This window comes from Oreochromis aureus, linkage group 10, assembly GCF_013358895.1.
Source record: "Oreochromis aureus strain Israel breed Guangdong linkage group 10, ZZ_aureus, whole genome shotgun sequence".
Lineage (NCBI taxonomy): Eukaryota > Metazoa > Chordata > Actinopteri > Cichliformes > Cichlidae > Oreochromis > Oreochromis aureus.
In genome coordinates, this window is record NC_052951.1 from 450,135 (window position 1) to 465,641 (window position 15,507).

Consider the following 15,507-nt stretch of genomic DNA (forward strand, 5'->3'; position numbering starts at 1 on the left):
CCTTTCTTTGACGAACTCCTCCAAGGGATTTCGTCAGATCGACGCGATCTCCAGTGTGTGAAAGCTAAAGACCTTTGTGATGTTAATTTGCGAAGCTTTTTACATTCAGGGAAACGGGGTGGTCATGGCAGCACGTGGAGTTTCAATCACTCGTCAAAAAGCAGTAATCTGCTGTCACTCAAAAACACAATGTCCAATCTCTCCCAAAGGTCGCAGGCATGATGAGACTTGAGCTCGGAAATGTTTGTTATGCCATTTATCAGTAATGGTTAGAGCGCCACCTAGTGGGACGACTTTAATCATGATTGAATGAGATGAAATGTTAGCTGGTGGTTAAATGCATGAATTCCATCAATGTGACATCAGATCGGACGTGCTGGTTATAGGTGTTGGGCGTGGCTCGACGCGATGGGGTGCAAGGGCCCTCATAACGCTGCTTGCGGCTTTAATTCTATATGAGTCTGTCATTATTTTATTCTTATTATTTTCTTATCTTTTATTTTACTTTCCTTTTAAGTTTTATCTGATTATTGTATTGCAAAGTACTTGGGTCAACAGTTGTTGTCAGTAAAATTGCTATATAAATAAAATTGATTGATTACCGTGTTTAATGTGATTGTAGTCACTTTAAAGCAAACTCTTTTATCAATCTATGTAATTTGTCTCTGTAGTTTTTAGCAGTATTTATTGTTTGTTCATTCACCGCCAAGACACAAACATTTTGGGACTCCAAAATTGGTATGACATGTATAACTTTAATTTCTGCTGCTAGTCCTTAAATTTTTAGTAGTAGATTTCTCATTCTCACTCCCATTCAGATAATGTAGTGTTGTCCATCCCATTCCTTTTACAAGGTTATTTTCTTGTGGGAAGCAAAGATATCAGAGCCTAGAAATTAACTCTGTATAGATTTTTAGGTCGAACATATAAATGGTGTTTGGTACCTGAGTTGGTCAACTAAAATCAAAAAGAGCCTGCGAACTAGTTCACAAAGTTCAGCTCCACTGCCCTGCTCACTATCCTAAGAGGAGGAAAACCTATCGTGTATATATTGTCGTTGAAAAAGTTATCTGATACCCTGCTGAAATTGTAAGATTTACCAAAAAAAATGAGTAGCCTCGAATTTTTATGATAGTTTCCTTTGAAGGAAGAGACAGAATATCAACAAAAATTCCTTAAAGATCATATGATATAAATGTTACGGTATTGGGGTTAGGGTTAAGGGGGTTGAAATTAATAAATAACTACTTAATCCCAAAGAAAAAAAAACATGGTAGATGGTGGGGAAACCCTTGTTGACAAGCACAGATCTGCATAAATCTCAGGAAGAATTTGTCCCAATCCTCTTTATAGAAACTCAAAATTCTTTTTTAGCTGCTGCTTTGAAACTTGAAACTTCAGCTCCCTACACAGATTTTCTATAGGATTGAGGTCTAAAGACTGCCTAGGCCCCTCCATAACTTTGTACTTTCTCTTTAAAAACTCCTTTGTTGTGGTGGTGGTGGTATGTTTTGGGTCATTGTCATGCTGGAAAAACCATCCAAGACCCATCTTCAGTAGGTTGATATATATAGTATATAGAACACAATATATAGAACGTCACTTATGTCTATAGTACAGTTATTTCAGTCTCACAGCAAATTGTAGTCTCTCTCGTATGTTCGTCTCTTGTTATCAACCTTAATTTTTCATTAACATTTGAACCCCCCTGTGGATATTAACTATGTCACTGACTGAACAATTCTTTCTTATTAAGTTGATTTGTTTAAATAAATATTTTAATATACTTTTTCAACAACTCAAGATGTAGGCCTGTGTTTCTGAGGCCATGAAGAACAGATTTTCTTTCAGATATGTGGTCCTCACAGGACAGTCACCACAAACATGATTTATAGAATATGATGTAAACATTTAACAACAAGCTCCAGCTGTGTGGAACTGACTGATTGTAATCTATGTCCCACATGGGCAAAAGCCTAATTTGTGGGACTCAGGACTGTGGCTGGGTTGGATTTTTCTGGATATTTGGTTGGTATTCTGTTTCTCTTCCATAAACAAAACTACTATAAATATTAAAAACTGTTCATTTTTTGTTGTAATTGAGCAAAGTCACAAATTCAGCATGAGACCAAATATTATTTCCCTCACATGATTCATTTCACTTGGCTGGCTGAACTGTTTTGCTTGTAGCACACTGGTCATACTGTAAGAGTCATGGAGGTGCCAAAGAGATATTGTGGTCAACAATTTCAGTTCTAAAGTCACACAGCAAACCATTGTTATGGAACACAAGTACAAACTGTGTTGATACATAATACAAAAAAATTGTAGCAATATGGTTTGAAATGCGTAAAGGTAGTGTGTTAGGGAGCAATTTATCCAGCTCGTTTCCCTTTCAGTGTTCACACAACAAAGTAAATTCAGTGCGTTCTGAAATCAGTATATTTCTTCTATGACTTTCAGGCTGGTAAGCAGGCAGGGCAGGTCAGAAGATGTCTTCATCATTTCTTCCTCATTAGCTTCCAGCAACTGCTTTTCTCTTCATATCAAAATATTCATCTGAATCTCCTGCAACACTTTGATGACAGTTGATATTAACAGTGTTTAACCTGCTTTTTCTTTTCAGGTGGAAGTTTGGAAAGCTGTGAGGGGCTCGGGCAAGGAGTGAGCAAAAAGCTGAGGCTCAGTTCTCTTCTCCTGTTCTAGTGGTGACATCTTCAGAGAGCTTAGGATAAGTGTCTCCTCCATATTTGGAGCTTCCCCCCTTCTGCACACACCAGAAGGTATGATTCACTCTTTACTTGTGGCAGACGAATCTGTAGGACAAAGAAAGAACATTACAAAATTTTTTTCTTTAATCATTCATTAAACTGAATTGTACATCATGTTGAATTTGGCCATTAGAGGTAAAGTATTCTTGGGGAAGACTAAACCCAAAACTGCTCTGATTCTATTTATACAGCACCAACAGCATAATGGTCAGTCAGTGTCTTTTTATATTGCGAGGTAAAGAACCTGCAATACATATAACATATTACAGAGAAATCAGAGAATCAGAGAAAAAAATCAGTCTACAAAAATGAAACTAACTGATTTGTGTCATGTGGCTTCATAGATAAATGTATGTTGTCTAAGTGAAGCATGTTTACCCACACAAGCTTGAATATATCAATAAATAACATTTAAATAAATAAATAATCCCCTTTTTACTAGTGGTATATTATAATGTCTGTAATAAAATGTTATCATCAACATTATGAAATACTGCTCTGTGGTTCAACATAACCAACACAGAGATTAAACCCTTTCATAAGAAGATCGTAACATTCACTAATGTCCTATGATACAAATCTACTTCCTGGATGAATTAATTCAAACACGCCATTCCTCTACAAATGAATCACAGTTGATGTTTCCATTCCACATTTGATGATGACAGTCTTCGAATAATCTTTTATGAGTGTGGTCTAATAGACATTGATGCTTTGGATGAAGTAATTATTGAAGCTGACTTGGTAAGATCAATAGGACAAAAACTGTTTGAATACATGTCAGCAGTTAATAAAATTGTCATACTTTCTAAGTACCTGGTGTTGCTGTGGTTTCCCTGTTGTGCTGTTGTTTGGCTGTTGTTTTTTTCAGCAGGTGGCCAAGTAGATTTTCAGTGTCCCCCCCCCCCTTTTTAATATAAACTCTTTAAACTTGCAAACTAAAGATCAGTGTCAATTTAGGATTCAATATCTAACCCAAGGATATTTGACAAGGAGACTGGATTAAAACATCAACACAACTGGACAAACCAGTCTACCTCATGAGTCACAGCCTCCCATAATTTTAATAGAAATCCAGTAAACCGTGCATCCATCCATCCATCCATCTTCATCCGCTTTATCCGAGGCCGGGTCGCGGGGGCAGCAGCCTAAGCAGAGAAGCCCAGACCTCCCTCTCCCCAGCCACCTCCTCCAGCTTATCCGGGGGAACACCAAGGCGTTCCCAGGCCAGTCGAGAGTAAAATCTCTCCAGCGTGTCCTGGGTCTGCCCCGGGGCCTCCTCCCGGTGGGACATGCCCGGAACACATCACCCAGGAGGCGCCCAGGAGGCATCCTTGTCAGATGCCCGAACCACCTCAACTGGCTCCTTTCGATGTGGAGGAGCAGCGGCTCTACTCTGAGCCTCCTCCCGGATGGCCGAACTTCTCACCCTATCTCTAAGGGAGAGGCCAGCCACCCTTCGGAGGAAGCTCATTTCTGCCGCTTGTATCCGCGATCTCGTTCTTTCGGTCACTACCCACAGCTCGTGGCCATAGGTGAGGTAGGGACGAGATCGACCGGTAAATTGAGAGCTTCACTTTTACACTCAGCTCCCTCTTCACCACGACGGCCGGACCGGTGCAGCGTCCGCATCACTGCAGCCGCAGCACCAATCCGTCTGTCGATCTCCGGCTCCCTTCTCCCATCACTCGCGAACAAGACCCCGAGATACTTGAACTCCTCCACTTGGGGCAGGAACTCATCCCGACCCGGAGTGGGCACTCCACCCTTTTCCGGCTGAGAACCATGGCCTCAGATTTGGAGGTGCTGATCCTCATTCCCGCTGCTTCACACTCGGCTGCGAACCGTTCCAGTGCGAGCTGGAGGCCCTCACCTGATGAAGCCAACAGGACCACATCATCCGCAAAAAAGCAGAGATGAGATTCTGAGGCCACCGGCGAAAGCCCTCCGCCACTTGGCTGCACCTAGAAATCCTGTCCATAAAATTATGAACAGAACCGGTGACAAAGGGCAGCCCTGGCGGAGCCCATCACCCACGGGAGCAGGTCTGACTTATTGCCGGCAATGCGAACCAAACTCTTGCAACGGTTGTATAGGGATCGAATGGCCCGTAGCAATGGGCCAGACACCCCATACTCCCCATAACACCTCCCACAGGACACCCGAGGGACACGGTCGAATGCCTTCTCCAAGTCCACAAAACACATGTAGACTGGTTGGGCAAACTCCCATGCACCCCTCGAGTATCCTTGAGAGGATAAAGAGCTGGTCCAGTGTTCGCGACCAGGACAAAAACCGCATTGTTCCTCCTGTATCCGAGGTTCGACTAGCGGACGAACTCTCCTTTCCAGCACCCTGGCATAGACTTTCCCAGGGAGGCTGAGGAGTGTGATCCCCTGTAGTTGGAACACACCCTCCGGTCTCCCTTCTTAAAGATGGGGACCACCACCCGGTCTGCCAGTCCAGGGTACTGCCCCTGATCTCCACGCAACATTGTAGAGGCGTGTCAACCAGGACAGCCCTACAACGTCCAGAGCCTTCAGGAACTCGGGCGGACCTCATCAACACCAGGGGCTCTGCCACCAAGGAGTTGTTTAACTGCCTCAGTGACCTCGCCCCGGAAATTGGCGGGTCATTCCCTCATCCCCAGACTCTGCTTCCTCCTCGGAAGGCGTGTCAGTGGGATTAAGGAGGTCCTCAGTATTCCTTCCACCGCCTGACAATTTTCTCAGTCGGCGTCAGCAGCGCTCCGCCAGCACTATACACAGTGCAGGTAGAGCACCGCTTTCCCCTCCTGAGACGCCTGACGGTTTGCCAGAATCTCTTCGAGGCAGTCCGAAAGTCTTTTTCCATGGCCTCTCCGAACTCCTCCCACACCCGAGTTTTTGCTTCAGCCACTGCCCGAGCCGCATTCCGCTTGGCCTGTCGATACCTGTCGGCTGCTTCCGGAGTCCCACAGGCTAACCAAGCCTGTTAAGAGATTTCCCACTTCTATTCATATGTTATTGAAAGTTTATCTTTAATTTTAGTGTTAATAGTTGTTTACCCATTTATTCTTTCCATTTAATCGTATTTTATGGTTTTACTGTTTCGCTGAAGTGAAGCTTAAATGAAAGACAAAAGCATAGTGTTCTCAGATATGATTCACCCAGTACATCTCCTCTGTACCTGGCTCTCTACGAGCCGTTTCACTCCCAGGAAGGGGAGAGCAGGACGTTCTTATCTATACACTCCCAAATACCAAGAGGGGCCCATTCTTCAGAATCACACACACACACTCTGAGATCATACACACACACACTCTGAAACGCTATAAATAAAGAACTGCCGCATACGCTGGTTGTGGGCCTGAGACAGCAGCGCTCACCCAGCGTGCGCACGTTGTTACCATCTAAACTGTCTTGAGTGTCTTTATTTCGCCTGAAGAATGTCTTGTTCAAATATTTACTCCTTACAAAGCCCGATAGGACTCCTTCTTCAGCCTGGTGGCTCCCTTCACCTCTGGTGTCCACCATTTGATTCGGGGGTTACCACCACGGCAGGCACCAACCACCTTGCGGCCGCAGCTCACTGCAGCAGCTTCGGCAATGGAGACGCTGAACATGGTCCATTCGGACTCAATGTCCCCAGTCTCCCTCGGAATGCTGTTGAAGCTCTGCCGGAGGTGTGCGTTGAAGATCTCACGGACTGGGGCCTCTGCTAGACGTTCCCAGCACACCCTCACTACACGTTTAGGTGCACCGGGTCTGTCCAGCGTCCTCCCCCACCACCTGATCCAACTCACCACCAGGTCAGTTGGAGTTGGATGTAAACCGTGCAGTGAACTCATATTTATCATTATACATCCTAGTAAGTATAGTGAAATAAAATGCATTCTTTTGCAAAGTAGGCGCATTTACAAACACGTTTCATTAACGTTTAATTAAAAACGCGTCTTATTTCATAGTCTAATCATCATGTACCTTATCCAAAGCACACTTTGTCTTGAACCACCCACTAATTATATTCACACTAAGTATATATCCACACAATAATATCAAGGATTGTAATCCAGTACCTTTATTGAATTCACACTGGGTCTCTAGGGACTCACTACCTTAGCTTAGCTTGTAGCCGACTCACTAGCACCATGACCTTTTCACCTATCCCTCATGCCCTTTCTTACGCAGGGTTTCAGATGTTTTTATTACTTCTGTGCATCCTATAGTAGTAATGATACTTGATTGATCACTGAATCGAAGGCCCAACTCCACACCCCTGAAAAACCCATAGCTAGCCAGTCCCCTGTTGGCGTGCCCAAAGCTAGCATAGGCACTGTTAGCACTCCTCCAGCAGATTGTCCCAAGCTCCTGGGAAAACAGGATGGCTGGGTGACGTGAGGAGGAAGCGTAGTCCTAAACTGAAGACCTCGGTATATAGCCAACCTGTTCTTTTTCTAATCATTTTTCCCCAATGGGCAACGTTTGCTGAGAAAAAAAACGAATTCATAGATTTATTACTTCTAGACTGGATTACTGTAATTAGTTATTAGCAGCATGTCCTAAAAACTCCCTGAAAAGCGTTCAGTTGATTCAAAATGTTTTTGTCAGATCATTTGTCAATATTACTTACATTTACAATAATGGTTTATGCCGCAGTGGGGAATAGATTTTATCACAGTAGATGTCTTTCTGAAAGTGCTGTAACTAAGTTTTTTTTAAAAAATCATCCAATGTTATTATCTTTAACGCCATGTGGCTGTAGCTCAGGAGGTAAAGCTGTAGCCCAGGAGGTAAAGCAGGTCATATACTGATGCAAGGTTGGTGGTTAAGACCCTGGCTGTACCACTCCACATTCCTGAATATTCTTGGGCAAGATACTAACCCTAAGTTGTTCTCCCATGCATCCATTGGAGTATGAATGTGTGTAATTGGTAGATAAAATGCACTTAAGCATAGAAGAATGTGCTTGTGTGAATGAGGAATAAAGTGCTCTGGGAGAGTAGGAATCAGTCCTGTTACCATGTGCCAGTGCAGAGCAGCTACCTGAACTCTACTCCCACAGTCGATTACCTTGTTAATAATTTTACAATAATTTTACATCTTCACTATCTTTCACTAGTCTGGCCTTTAACCCTGTCTCGTCCTGCATAACATCTACAAGACAGTCATATGAATAGTAAAATAAACCAATAAAACAAAAACATTAGACTACAGAGACTCTATGGTGCTTCCCTTGGGAAAGCAAATATGGTTAGCACAACAAAGTATTCAGAACATAATTCTGCTTGCCACAACTGCTGGACAGGACAGGTTTAAAAAAAAAAAAAGAAACTACAATGGGAGGGAGGGCCTTCAGCTTGCAGGCCCCTCTGTGGAACCAGCTCTGAGTCTGGATTTGGGGGACAGACCCCCACTCTACTTTTTTGATTAGGCTTAAAATTTTCCTTTTTGACAATGCACACAAAGCAAATCGTTACGGCTGGATTAACACTGTATTAGGTCGAGGCTGCTAGGGGCTTCCCATGATGCATGAAGAAGAGTGTTTCTTCTTCACTCACTATGTGTTTATACACCACTCTGCATTTAATCATTGGTTATTATTAATCTCTGGCTCTCCTCCCTTCACACCTAACTAACTGGTCAGGGCAGATGGTCGCCCTTCCCTGAGTCTTCTTCCTGTTCAAAGGGAGGTTTTCTTTCCACTGTTCCCAAAGCACTTCCTTATAGGGGGTCATATGATATGTAGAGGTGTGGAGGTGGCTCTTCTATGTTGTGCCATGCGCTTGTGAAGTGGCTGTTTGGTCTCGCCAATGTAGAGACTTAACTTCACAGACTTAACAACGTGGTGTATGCTGTACAGTGCAGCGAGGAATGCCCAGACCTCTACATTGGCGAGACCAAACAGCCACTTCACAAGCGCATGGCACAACATAGAAGAGCCACCTCCACAGGACAAGACTCAGCAGTCCATCTGCATCTTAAGGATAAAGGTCACTCTTTCGAGGATGCCAATGTTCACATTTTGGACAGAGAGGACAGATGGTTTGAAAGAGGAGTGAAAGAGGCCATCTATGTCCACTGTGAGCGACCATCTTTGAACAGAGGCGGTGGTTTACGACACCAACTGTCTGCCATCTATAATCCAGTTTTGAGTTCCCTCCCCAGACGCCTTAACGCCCACTCACATCCTGGGCCATCTGACCTCAGGAATTCACATGACAAGGTGGGGCCAGGTTTCACAATGAGCTCACCCGAAACCCTGGCTGATTAGGTCCCCACCCGCTTTCACACCTTGGCGCATGTGATTAGAGGATCACCAGGGGTCCTTTGTCCCTCTTTGGGGGATACTCCCACTGGGTTTAAATCTGGGACTCTCGGCCATTTGACCTTAGAACTGAAGAAGCTTCTCGGATGAGAGGTGAAACGTCTTCAAGCAACTTAAAGAAGTCCAGACGCTTTTCTTTGCAAACTCCTTTGACTTTTGTCTGTATTATTGTAGGATCTTTACCTTACAATAAAAAGTGCCTTGAGGCAATTGTTGTGGTTTTATGCTATATAAATGAACTCAATATATAAATAAATTTAATGACAGTGACATTGCTGACAAATCTGTAGAAACTATATACTGACTTGCAAAACCTCAAGTGATTTTTGTAATCCACTACACCAAGATCTGAAACTGTTTGAGAGTAGAGGTGATGGTATTTTCAGTATAAATAAATAGTACATTCAAAATCAACCCAAGACCCAAAAAGATATCAGCCCCTCAGAACAAAGCACAACAATATTTTTTTATGTTTTGTACGGTGTCTTGTATATGAAATGAAGTATCAAATAAAAACATTTCACTGAAGACGTGTTGAAGCTTTGACATATTGTGGAACATCCCATAATTGAAACCTGCAAAATAATGTTAGCCAAACAAGGACAGAGTCTTTCCCAAAGTTACTTCAAGGAGACTGGCAACTTACATATCTGTTGAGCAAAAATCTATTCTACTCAACCAATGTGGAAGTTAAATGGGAGACACAGATTCATTTGATTGATGTTCCCGATCTTTTTTTACTCTTTTTACTCAGACATTCTAATGTAGAATACTAACTGTAACTGATACAATATTTTGTATAGTATTATGTCTGTACCCTGTGGAACAGGAGCAGGTGGCGGTGGAGAGGAATCACCAGTGGGTAATGGCAGGCTGGAGGCGCTTTCCCTCTCTGTAACAAATGCAAGTTTCAGTAGTGAATATACACAGAGACTATGGGTGAAGCTAACTGCGACAACCACTAATAGTTTATCAAATGCATTGGAGAATCAGACAGATACATGCTTGTTTTTAAAAAGTGCTTTGTTTCTCATGTCAGGCAGAGAAAGACAATATGAAAGTGGATTAAAGATAGGCTTACATCCCTTGTTGCTTCCACACAGTGGGCAGGCAGAGCAAGAGATGATGGGCAGCTACTCAACTCTGTCATTGGATGAGAGAGAGGAATGTCAGAGTTTATGATGTGTGTGCACTGTTGCAGGCATTTGGCTGTTTGTGTGCACTGTTTGCCATCCATATTTGTAGTAACACAAAGAAGAGAGAGAACCGATTAAAAAACAGTATGTATATGAGATGAACAGAAAGAAGAACAATTCGTGTAAATAGAGGAAGAAAGCAGGTGGGTGAAAGCTGTGAAGTCAAATTGGCTACTCACTTTTTTAATAGTCCCAAATTAAGCAAGGCACATGCTTTATGTGTACATGCTTTTGCACCACATTTATCCATCAGTCCAGCAGTATCACTGATCTTTAAAAACCTCATGACACTGTATTAACATCCAATTTTCTGCATACCAGGGGTATTTTTAGAATGGATTTTTCATCACCATGTTCTGACTGAGGCCAGCAATATAAACAGACATGGCTGGGATTGTACAGCACTTTGTTTATTCATAGTAGATCAGTGTCGTCTGGAACTCATTCAAGCCCACATATATTTTTCAGGACAATACAGTGAGTTATACAGTATCTCACAAAAGTGAGTACACCGCTCACATTTTTGTAAATATTTTGTTATGTCTTTTCATGGGACAACATTGAAGATTTGGCACTTTGATACAATGTAAAGTAGTCAGTCTGCAGATTGTATAACAGTGTAAATTTGCTGTCCCCCTAAATAACTCAGCACACCATTAATGTCTAAACCGCTGGCAACAAAAGTGAGTACACCCCTAAGTGAAAATGTCCAAACTGTGCCCAATTAGCCATTTTTCCTTCCTGGTGTCATGTTACTCGTTAGTTTTACAAAGGTCTTGGGTTTGAATGATGAACAGGTGTGTTGAATTTGGTGTTGTTGCTCTCACACTCTCTCATACTGGTCATACTGGAAGTTTAACATGGCACATCATGACAAAGAATTCTCTGAGGATCTGAAAAAAGGACTGATACTCTATATAAAGATGGCCTAGGCTATAAGAAGGTTACCAACACCCTGAAACTGAACTGCAGCACGGTGGCCAAGACCATATAGCAGTTAAACAGGAGAGGTTCCACTCAGAACAAACCTCGCCATGGTTGACCAAAGAAACTCAGTGCACATGCTCAGTCTCATATCCAGAGGTTATCTTTTAAAAATAGATGTATGATTTCTGCCAGCATTGCTGCAGAGGTTGAAGGCTTGGAGGGTCAGCCTTTCAGCGCTCAGACCATACGCCGCACATCACATGCCTGTCATCCCAAAAGGATGCCTCTTCTAAGGATAATGCACAAGAAAGCCCACAAACAGTTTTCTGAAGACAAGCAGACTAAGGACATGGATCACCTGTGGTCTGATGAGACCAAGATAAACTTATCTCAGATGGTGTCAAGGATGTGTGGCAGCAACCAGGTGAGGAATACAAAGACAAGTGTGTCTTGTCTACAGCTGCATGGGTGCTGCTGGAACTGCGGAGCTACAATTAATGGAGGTAACCATGCCATTAATACATCAGTACATGCCACCATGTACTGTGGCATACTGAAGCAGAGCATGAACCCCACCCTTCAGACTCCGGGCCACAGGACAGTATTCCAACATGATAACAATCCAAACACACCTCCAAAAAGACCAGTGTCTTGATAATAATAATGGATTGCATTTATGTAGCGCTTTTCGGGGCCCTCAAAGCACTTACAATTCCACTATTCATTCACACACTGGTGGAGGCAAACTACAGTTGTAGCCACAGCTGCCCTGGGGCAGACTAACAGAAGTGAGGCTGCCACATCGCGCCATTGGCCCCTCTGGCCATCACCAGTAGGCGGTAGGTGAAGTGTCTTGCCCAAGGACACAACGACCGAGACTGTCCGAGCCGGGGCTCGAACCGGCAACCTTCTAGTTACAAGGCAAACTGCCAACTCTTTGAGCCACGATCGCCCCAAACAAACTCAGGATAAAGGTACGTGACTGGGCAAGCATGTCTCCAGACTTTAACCCTATTGAGCATCTGTGGGGGATCCTCAAATTGAAGGTGGAGGAGCAAAAGGTCTCCAACATCCACCAGCTCCATGATGTCATCATGGCGGAGTGGAAGAGGAGTGGCACCCTGTGAAGCTCTAGTGGGCTCTATGGCCACAGGGTTAAGGCAGTGTTGGAAAATAATGGTGGCCACACAAGATATAGACACTTTGGGCACAGTTTAGACATTTTCAGTTACGGGTGTACTCACTTTTGTTGCCAGTAGTTTAGACATTAATGGCTCTCTGTCGTGTTATTTAGAGGGGACAGCAAATTTACACTGTTATACAAACTGTACACTGACTACTTTACATTGTATCAAAGTGTCATATCTTCAATGTTGTCCCATGAGAACATATAACAAAATATTTACAAAAATTTGAGGGGTGAACTCATTTTTGTGAGATACTGTATATAGTTCCATGTGTCTTACTAAAATACTTGGATTAACTGGACTAAATTTAAAATACATCTTTATCTTAACATGGACTAGACTTCTGTCTATTTCCCTGCTTTTATAAATGGTCACATAAATATTGGTTGACTGATAGATAAAAGTCGACAAAGATCTTCACCGTGTCAGAACGATATTGACTGTACTTAAACAGAGGTAGACTGTATGGACTGATGTTGATGACAAAGAAGATGATGATGTGGTGAAGGATGAGTGTTGCTCACTTGCCTGTCTTCTTGGGGATTCTCCATTCCTGCATTTCTTCCCTTAATCTATCCATTTCTTTCTCCAGCTCACAATATCGCATCTCTGCTTCATGAAATCGTCTGTAGGATAAAGCAAGCTCTGTTCAGTGTCTAATTCTAAAAATGAATTTTAATATGTTGCAGTTGCATCATAGTTAGGGTTTCAAAGTTGATCTGCAGTCAAAACCGTAAAGTTTAGCATTGTAAAAAATACCTCATACTATTTAACGAACCTTTAAAACATGTCTGTACTTGACAACGCTACCTACAATTAAGTTTATGCCTTCTCTGGCGCTTCAATCCCCACTCACAGCTTGCATCAGGTGACCTCAATGGGTACATATTAGGGTGAGGCAAGCTCTCACAATGGTTTCACCCAAAGCCTCTGCTGACAATGACCCACGGCTTTTATCACACCTTGGCTCATGTGATGAGTCATATGATTAATATGACCCTCTTGAAGGATAACACCGACTGGGGATTAAATACCTGGGACTCTTCACCATTTGATTTTAGAACTTAAGAAGCTTTTCGGATGAGAGGTGAAATGTCTTCAAGAAAATTAAACAAGTCTAGTTGCTTTCTTTCCAAGCTCCTTAGAAAACCATGACCTTGATAACTGAGAACCTATGGAAGCAGAGCCTGGGGAGAAGGGGGACGACTTGCCCGTCACTGGGGTTTAGGTCACTATGTGGTTAAGCAACTGCGAAGTGACAGAGAGGCTCCTGGAGACTTTTCATGTTGTAGGACAGTCTGACACATCTCCACAACATTGCATGGAGGTCTGGGACAGTGCCTCTGGACAAGCAGACTGGAGTGGTTCCCCTGTTTTAGGAGAGGGACAGGAAGGTGTGCTCCAACTATACAGGATCACACTGCTCAGCCTCCTTGGGAAAGTCTATGCCAGGATACTGGAAAGAACAGTCTCTCCATTAGTCAAACCCCAAATTGAGGAGGAACAATGCAATTTTCATACTCTCTGTGGAATACTGGACCAGCTCTTTATACTCTCAAGGTTATTCATGGGAGTTTGGCCAACCAGTCTACATGTCTTTTGTGGACATTATACCGATCCCTTGGGATATCCTGCGGGGAGTGCTTTGCGGGTATTGGGTGTGTGGCCAGTTGTTATTCAGTCCCTGTAGCGAGAGCTTGGTTTGTATTGCAGGCAGTAAGTCAGGATCATTCCCTGTGAGTGTTGGACTCTGCCAGGGCTGCCCTTTGTCACCAATTCTGAGCAGATAAGAGGTGATTCTGTTGGGTTCATCAGGTGGTGGCGTCCAGATCTCACTGGAGTTTGTCAATGACAAACAGCAAACACCATATGAGGCTGAAAACTATAGACAGTGACCTCTCTTCCTCTGAGCTTCAGATCTTTGGACTAAGTTGTCGCTTTCAAAAAATAACTCAAAACTAATCTTTTTATACTTGCATTTAATAAAGTTTTTTTTTTTTATGTATGGCATTTCCTTGTGAAGCATTTTGTGATCTTTGTCTTGAAAGGTGCTATGCAAGTATAATTTTACTCACTTGCTCACTTTATCATTAACAGTATAACTGAGAAAACAATAAGAATTTTGCAATATAGCACACTACGATTTTTTTCTTCTGAATGTCTTTTTGTTATCTTCTCTTTCAGTTTTGTTTTATTTATTTATTTATTTATTTATTTATTTTACCTTAGTCGGGAGCTTATTTACATTTTCTTCAATTGCTGAGATTCTCGTTTCAACCTGCATGATTCTTTCCTGATCAGCTGTTCTGGAACTGGAAAACTCAGAGTTGCCAATCCCAGGGCTGATCAACTTAGAGTTCAAGTAAACCTACTTGATCTGCTTTACAGCTCATGGAAGTTATTTAAGGCCTAATGAAGGAATAAATACTAATACTCTAATACAAGTAGTCAGGTGCTACATGTCACAGTCGATATGCATTTCAGAACAGATTTCAGAAGTCCAGTGGTGGTAAATAGTGCTGGATTGATTTTGTTACCACATTTCATAGTCATCATTGTCCGTATGTAATATCTCAGCATATGAATTAACATGCATTAATAACAATTAGCCAGATGTCCACGGTGTTAATGGCCTTTTGACCTCAAAAAGGAAATGCAAAATATACTGCAGCTTATTCATATTGAAATAGTCCTTCAGGGACCCAACCAAACCATTTCCATATTAAATTTTTCTGAAAAATCCTAAGATTTAACATCCGATGAAGTGCAATAAATAAAGCCTACTGTAAACTGAGAAGAGATAGGAATTATATTCAGATTATGTAGATGGACTGCAGAAGAGATTATATTAGCTGATACCTCTTCAAGTCTTCATCAAGTCCTGATATCGCCTCCTCCACTGTGGTGGTGTGGGTGGATGCAGCAGCATCTCGGTCTAAAGTAAGTGGAAGCTCAAACAGTGGAGGCAGATTGTCTGGTAGATTGTCTGTAACTTTCCATAGCTGACTCTGAATTTAAAGCACATGCAGATCATCAGTGGGATAAAAAGGAAAATCTGCTGACTATGATAATTACATGATCATAGGTGTCTTTTGAATGGAAGCTCTGAGGTATATGCAG

General features: G+C 42.6%; 1 protein-coding gene across 4 annotated transcripts in view; it reads right to left on the reverse strand.

Moving 5' to 3' along the window:
* Window positions 1-671: 671 nt before the first annotated feature.
* The window catches only part of LOC116316876 (myotonin-protein kinase), a 91,457-nt gene continuing 76,621 nt past the window's right edge, over window positions 672-15,507 (reverse strand). The window contains exons 11-15 of one of the 4 annotated variants that reach the window (XM_039618915.1): window positions 15,247-15,395; window positions 12,916-13,013; window positions 10,159-10,220; window positions 9,895-9,969; window positions 672-2,816 (exon numbers count right to left, since the gene is read on the reverse strand). In XM_039618915.1, the coding sequence (XP_039474849.1) occupies window positions 2,727-2,816; window positions 9,895-9,969; window positions 10,159-10,220; window positions 12,916-13,013; window positions 15,247-15,395 (474 nt within the window). In that variant the 3' untranslated portion in view covers window positions 672-2,726. Of the gene's footprint in view, window positions 2,817-9,894; window positions 9,970-10,158; window positions 10,221-12,911; window positions 13,014-15,246; window positions 15,396-15,507 lie in introns of all 4 variants that reach the window. The other 3 variants (XR_005614708.1, XM_039618916.1, XM_031735523.2) reach the window with 3 other exon arrangements.